Genomic DNA, 7,240 nt, shown 5'->3' on the forward strand with positions numbered 1-7,240 from the left:
ATCTATTAAAATATTGAATCTGTGTTCATTGTATCAGTGTCCTTAATATATTGGATTTTTGTAGCTGACTTAGTTATAGTGATCTTCAAGGGAATAAGTTAATCTCGTTTGGTTTTGCAAGGGAGTTTTAAGTCTTTGAAATTTTAGTATAATAACAACATTTTTTTTCGAAGTTTAATTGATAAAACAATTTTAAAAACATGTTGCGATTAAAATGTCAATTGCCCCATGTACGTAAACTAGTATGAACTTCCTTTTTAAAATGCGATACAATGATACAATATTAAGGAATTTTAAATTAGAAATGTGTTACTGAAACTAAAATTTCTCACGGGAATTCAAGTTAATCGGTATCCACTTAGTACTTGAATGTATTATTAAAAAGTTTCATTATTCATTTGATTAAAAAAAATCGGATTATGATGAGTACAAGAACAGATAACAATAACGTGTGTTGTAAAAAAGGATGTATTTCTCTATTGACGTATAAACATATATAGCTGTTTCAAACGTCATTTTTTAAGTTTGACCACAAACTATGTAGTATTTGTTTACTTTCTCGTAATCACAATGTTAAAACTGCACTTTACATGCAGTGATTTAGAGTATATACATACATGTATATAGTATTATTATTAAAATTACACATAACGGTGCTGCTTTGATTTAAACATATATTAATACCCATAGTTGTCACATACATTGTTAAATACAGCAGTGAAATTATATTTAATGTCATTGAAAACAGAGTTGGTCCTGACATTCATTTTGATACAATGTTCATGCTATTACATTGACACTGAAAGAAAATCTAGAGTGCGAACTAATTGGGGAACTCACAGTGCAGTATTTTGATGGAAATGTCGTGTGATATAGTCTATCATTTTCTTGTGCTTTCGCTCTTGTTTTTCCTCTTTATATGACTTGAATTCCCTCACAATGGCGGAGAATGTTCTGTCTCTGCGAATAAGGTTTGGAAGTTGAGCTTTATCTACCATTTTACGAAATTTGTCGTCTTTCTTGTGTTTTGGAGCTGTCATTTCTTGTAAAACAAGCTCCGTCTCATGTTCCATAAACTTTTTTAGGGCTGCAGGGCTTTTACATTCACCGGGAAAAATATTTTTTCTTACTGGTCGTTCAACAGTCAACTTTGCTTTTGCTTTCCTCGTAAGAAGCTCATCTTTTTTTCTTTCCTTCTTTTTCTGCTTTTCCTTATTGAAAAGTTTATGTGCAGCACTTTTCCACAACACAAGCGCATTGAAGTTTGAATTTGCAACACTTTTATTTTCTGTTTCTCTGTCTTTCGATTCCCGAGAAGCGATTTGTGGAAAACTCTTGTTTAAAGCAGCCAATGTTAACGGTTGAGGTAATGAATTAACTAAGGTATCTGGATCGTCCATTTCTGGTATTTGTACTGTTTTGAATGTATCGGGTCTATAATTTATAATTTTTTTCTTTTTCTTCTTTGATCTCCTTAATGATGTATCTAAAGGTTCGCCTTTGAAGGGATCGTATTTCTCAAATTTATGATTCTGACAAGCTTTTCCGTACGCGACAGTTTTGAGGTATTCATCTTTCGCTTGTTCTACATTCCGAGAACAAGCCTCTTCTGCTAATTTCCATCTCAAATTTATTTTGTTTAGATTGTGTTCGTATTTCCAACGTTCTAGATCCATTTTAAGTTTAGTAGCAGCGGCTGTTTCAGGGTTTATGAATTTTACTCCTTCAGAAAATGATGGTACACACGGTGCTATCTCACTTAGCCCATCTGGCATGTTTCAAACAGCCTGTAACATTCAATAAAGAATATATTTTAAAATTATAATTAATCTATAAACTTATTTCTCAACTTTTTATGGTATTTTATATGGTAATGACATTTCAAATTGAACTGAGTGCAACAACAATTCCAAAATAAACACGAACCACCTAAAACACCTTTAGAATAAAATGTTGAACGACGTACAAATTAATCATTTTCAGCTCTTTTTTACATGTAAAAAAAATAAATAAATAAAAACAATCACATGTAAATACACAACGACATATGCAGCAAAACAACGATGTATATAATCTTAAAATATTGAACCTACTGTTAAAAATCATATCTTTCATTTCATCAGATAGACGTTGCTTCTCAGGACGTATCGTAATTGTGAAATTAAATTCTTTCAATCTTGAGTAACAATACTAACAGATTAAATCGTTTTTAGTTTTATTAGTTAATGAAGTAAAATTGCAGTGAATCGTTTCACAACTCGAACTTATCAATTCACAATTCTAGGTTAAAACGTTCAGCATATTATAAGTTTACCTGATTGTACAATACATTCTTCTTTCACGAATGTTAAGAAGAAAAACAAACATCATAAAATTTACTCCACATGGTGACTAATTCTTTCAAATGTAGAGTTTAAATGTAGATAATTTTAGTGTTTAATTGTGAAATCTTATATGTAAATAGGTTTTGAAATAGCTTTTTCAAAGTAAAGTGTCATCGACAATAATTCACATCGGGCACTTTAAAATTACAAAACGTTCAATAAAAGTATCAATTAACACTAGCAATTATGAGTTTGTTGGATCCACGTACTTTGCAAATTTCCTGCACTTCCTAAATGAACAGATGGCGTGTATTGAACGATATGCAATGCAAGCTATCTAAGCACAAACCTTAACTGTCGATTGTATTTCTTATTTGGATGATTTTATTCCGATGAAAAGGGAGTTACACAATCTTATTTTATGGCTCTCCCAATTGACTACCGAAGATTCACAAGTGTCCTTACAGCGATCTATTGCTGAGTAAACCCCTATCCCTATCGAAACACTCAAGGCAGTCAAAGATGGATTAAGTGTTATTATGATAAAGCGTACTCTACAATTGGCTTGAATCAGATGTGGATTCTCAAGCATTCAAGGCAATTATTTCAGTAGCCTTATTTGTTGTAGCATTTTACAAACTTTTCTACCTTCTTCACCGCACTGCTACATGACAAGCTAAAATCGGTTTTTCGTGATATTATTCACAAATGCTTTTACACAAAGCAGGGAACTGAAATATATGTTTATCTAGTACTAGATATTGAAAAGGCTTTTAAAAAAAAACAAAACAACATACTGATTCTAATTAAAAGTAAATCCGGGTCTGATGTTGTTAAATATTGACATTTTTGGTCGTCTACATTTTAATCAAATTAAGGGGACTTCAATTCTAGCGGACCATCGGGATATCTATGGGTACGCATTGTATGCCATTCTTTGCCGATCTGTTCCAACATTCCTATGAGCCAGCTTTTTACAATGGCTCGTACAGAAAATAGAAAAGCGAATAGCCCAGCCCTATAATTTCAGTTTCCGTTATATAGATGGTGTACCGAGTATTGTCTCTGAATAATCCTAGTTTCAAGGATTACCTATATTTTATTAACCCAAATTAACATGAAATCTAATAGACATGTTGATTAGCAAACTTCCCTTTTCTTAGTGGCAATAAACCAACATCTCCAGTCTATGGAGCATCGATTTTACATTGGATTCGTTATTGTCCGTCGAGCATGTGATCTGTACATGGGCTTAATTTGTAAAGCCTGGATATTGTCAAATGAACTTCTCAATCAAAGGTACGTTTAGCCTTTGTTTATATCAACCCTACAGAAGTTTTATGGTCGACATCACAATTTGATCGAGCGATATACGATTGCAATCTTATAGATGCGACAATATATATTAAATTAAGTTCGACGTCTTGCCGGATTGACACCTACTTTCCGCAGTGAAGTAGCTCATTTGACAAAAGTCAAAGTGGCTAGGTCATAGGATTCAATACGGTTCTCTATTACATAATGCAATTTTAGAGTGCGTTGACATTACCCGAAGAGTTGAATGTTTGTCGAGTTTTTATTAAAGTTTACATGCCCATGTCTGGAGAGATGATATATATATATATATTATCTATTTTTTTTGGAAACGTCGTGCTATTGTGTTAGAGCGTTTAGAAAGAGATACATTTCTTTTCTTTAAAAAAAATTTAAGTAATGTTTTGGCACGATGTTAATTTTTATCGCTTGATTTATTGCTTTGTGATATCGAGTTCAAGATCATATGCCGGCGGTTTGGAAAAAGCTTATTGCGTATATTTTATGATGGTTTTTTTATAACCTTATTTTAATTTTTTCAATTTAGGATAATTTTTTTCCCACAATTTTCAAGTTATATACTACGTTTATCATGATCCTTAGTTGAATTGAATGATTTCACCCTAATTAATAATGTGTTTGACACGTGGCACTATTATATACATCGTTTTTATTGTTGAAAGGCAGTTTAATACATGTAAACATTGTGGGTAACAAGAACTGTAGGGGTAATACCAAGAATGTATGAAAAACTTACCTTCTTGACGATGGCCGCAGTTTGATTTGCATGTCATTTTGATGATGTATTTCTAAACAAATTGCTTATTTCAAAAATATCTACCACAATCACGAATATCCCACAAAATTAATTGAATATCGAAGAAAATCTGTTTGTTCCTTCGTGCAAAAGGCACATTAAAATTTGTTCATACGATATCTAAGTTTTAACTAAATAAGGTGTTAATGAAAATAGCAACTTATTATTTTACCTGAGGTGGAACTAATTGTTCCCAATACTAGTTCAAAAGAAATCCAAAAAAACAACCACACCGCTTTTGTTTGTTCTTCAATAAAGCAACAATTAGTAGTATTATTAAGCAGTTTTTATCACTTATGGTATCTATTCCCACACGGGTTTCGCTTTTTGTTGGGTTATTTTAAACGATCAAGGGACCACGAGGCATACCTACTTAAATATGAAATTGTTGTAATCGTCTTATGGTATGAAAAAATATTGAAATTAAAGTTTACATAGAGATCGGACGATTGTCCATGCAAAAAAGTAAAGACTAAGTTTAATAATTTTATAGGCCTAAAATTATGTATCATTATTAAAAGACTAATGTCATTGGGGTTTTAACAATCTTTTGTACTCCTATCTTCAGTTTTAATCAGTTTTATGAAATCTTCATTTATCATACGTCTATCACCAAATCTAAACAAACCATGCTAAGTATATTAGATTATTGAGCTGAAATTTACTGTCACCATTTATTTTGCTATAAAAGTCTGTACTAATCTGAAAAGATAAAATGAGGGTGGCGGTATACTTAATGATGAAACCAATCTTGCCTTATATTAAATAGTGTCTCAATCGTAATATGATGGAGATAAACGTAGGAGGACATAGCTAATTAATACCCAGGCCTCCTTTCTAGAAGATTTACCAGCAAACGGGGGTAAATTCTGTAATATAGAGATAACATAGAAACTATAATCTGTAGATTTTTTTGCTCAAAGTATGTAAGTAATGAGCAAAGAGGTTATTTTTTATCGACTAAACTGAAATATTTAGGACAGGACATTTGACAATTAAACTTCAGAGTTTCGGATTAACCTCATTGAGGTCACATAAGTACTTACTTTGTATTAATATTTTATCACACGGTCAATATTTTGATAATGTTTTTAGAGATGTTTTTGTTTTTGTGGACAACTTTCGGTCTAATTGAGCAGCATAATAGTGGTATATCAAGGCATGTATTAGTAGTTTTAATATTTACTACAAGGTTAACAACATATTTAGGCTTCTTTATTACGGACAGTTTTAAGAAAAATACTAGATATAGTAGCGTTTTGATATTTTAACTTTGCCAATTAAACAAAGAATTTAATTATAACCGTGATATTTACTGTTTAAATACATGCAAAAAAATCATAAAATATATATCTATCTTCAATTAGCAAAGTTGAACAATTGCTAAACTTATCATAATGCATTAAAATTTGTTACTTGGTAATTATGAACACAATTCTTTACGGGCAATTTCATACAAATTATAATTGACAGAAATTAAATAATTGGACGAAAGTATTGCACCAATACGTGGTTAAATAATTTCGCTTTGTGGAAAAAAATAGTGTAGTAAATTGTTTAGATACTCTTCTTGCAGTTGACTTGTTATTGAAAAACAAATACTAAATCCTTTTCACTGACTTTAAATGACTTGAAATTCATATTCAAGTTCCCCCAAAATGGTCAATATTTAGCACGTTACCTAACGATTATCAATGATTTCGTCTCTAAAATATTTATGAAACTAGAAGTTTGCACTAAAGTTCAGCAGATGAGATGTTACAAAACTGCAGATACTCTGCCTGAGGTCAATTAAATACAGCAAACTATTTAAAAACACAAATATGGTCGCAGACTTTGTTTACAAAAGATTCGCCGTTTTAATATAACTTTTAGTCATTTAGGTTTTATTTTGTACTGAAATCTAAGATTTAAATGATAAATTCAGAATCATTTAACTTTGGTTTTTACTCGGCAAGACAAACACATAATACATACTATAATATTTCGAAAATATCGGCAAATACCGCATCATAAAAAAAGACAAAAATACAATGAATAAGGGGGTAAAAAATATGGCTGAAAACAGGAAACGGGGACAATTCACATACAGATTTAAATAAATTAAAGAAGAATCCAACAGTTTTCGAAGACTTGTCCAACTGCTTTACAGATCATAATTTTTTTTCACATGTGTGAACGAACTTCTTGTTTCCAATATAAAATAAACGACACATAACAAACTGCACAAAAGGCCAGATTGTCCACTGCAATTGCAATTAGCATAAAAGGAGATATGGTAATAAAATCCTCCGATTTGCAAATATTTAAATTAATAAAATACTGATGTTGCGTGTTGTCAATCTATTTGTTTGAAGTTCAATGTACAAATAAAAGTATACAAACAGAGGTGATAATCAAACCAACGGTATGTTAGAGGGTACCGCAACATTCTTCAAGTAAGTCGACCATGAACATTTTTGCGACAATTTTAGCAACTAGAAGAAAAATAGCTATGATAAAAAACCCTCCAGTAGCAAACACGGGGAGTCGAGAAGGTGCGTCGATAGCGCAAAATTAACTTAAAACAAACTGCAATAGATGTATTAGACGTAAGACATGAAAATTGACACCTGTATAATTGCGGGTGAAATGATTGCTTTACTACGAAAAATGACGATATACATGTATGGAACGGTACCACCAACATCAAGTCTAAAACAAATTACAATATTTCATTACTTTAATAAGAAATTTATTAATTAATTAAAAGAAAGTATTTATTACTTTGAATTGGCTAGAAATT

At 31.2% G+C, this 7,240-nt stretch overlaps 1 protein-coding gene across 4 annotated transcripts; it reads right to left on the minus strand.

Annotated features, from left to right (window-relative positions):
• Positions 1 to 454: 454 nt before the first annotated feature.
• Positions 455 to 4,867, minus strand: LOC148629049 (uncharacterized). 4 transcript variants are annotated; one of them, XM_088543026.1, is made up of 2 exons: positions 4,628 to 4,867; positions 455 to 1,787 (listed from the first exon to the last, which is right to left on the minus strand). In XM_088543026.1, the coding sequence occupies exon 2, from the start codon at positions 1,773 to 1,775 to the stop codon at positions 837 to 839; it is 939 nt and encodes a 312-aa protein (XP_088399152.1). In that variant the 5' UTR covers positions 1,776 to 1,787; positions 4,628 to 4,867; the 3' UTR covers positions 455 to 836. The 4 variants fall into 4 exon arrangements, with proteins under 4 accessions (XP_088399152.1, XP_088399123.1, XP_088399143.1 ...); XM_088542997.1 differs by lacking the exon at positions 4,628 to 4,867 and adding an exon at positions 4,396 to 4,586; XM_088543017.1 differs by lacking the exon at positions 4,628 to 4,867 and adding an exon at positions 2,315 to 2,438.
• Between the last annotated feature and the right edge of the window lie 2,373 nt (positions 4,868 to 7,240).

The sequence above is a fragment of the Perna viridis genome, chromosome 1 (genome assembly GCF_037379345.1).
Source record: "Perna viridis isolate PV_CMFRI_1.1 ecotype Kerala chromosome 1, ASM3737934v1, whole genome shotgun sequence".
Taxonomy (NCBI): Eukaryota; Metazoa; Mollusca; class Bivalvia; order Mytilida; family Mytilidae; genus Perna; species Perna viridis.

Coding starts and splice junctions, on each gene's coding strand:
- LOC148629049 (XM_088543026.1), bottom strand. CDS start 1,775: ATGCCAGATGGGCTAAGTGAGATAGCACCGTGTGTACCATCATTTTCT.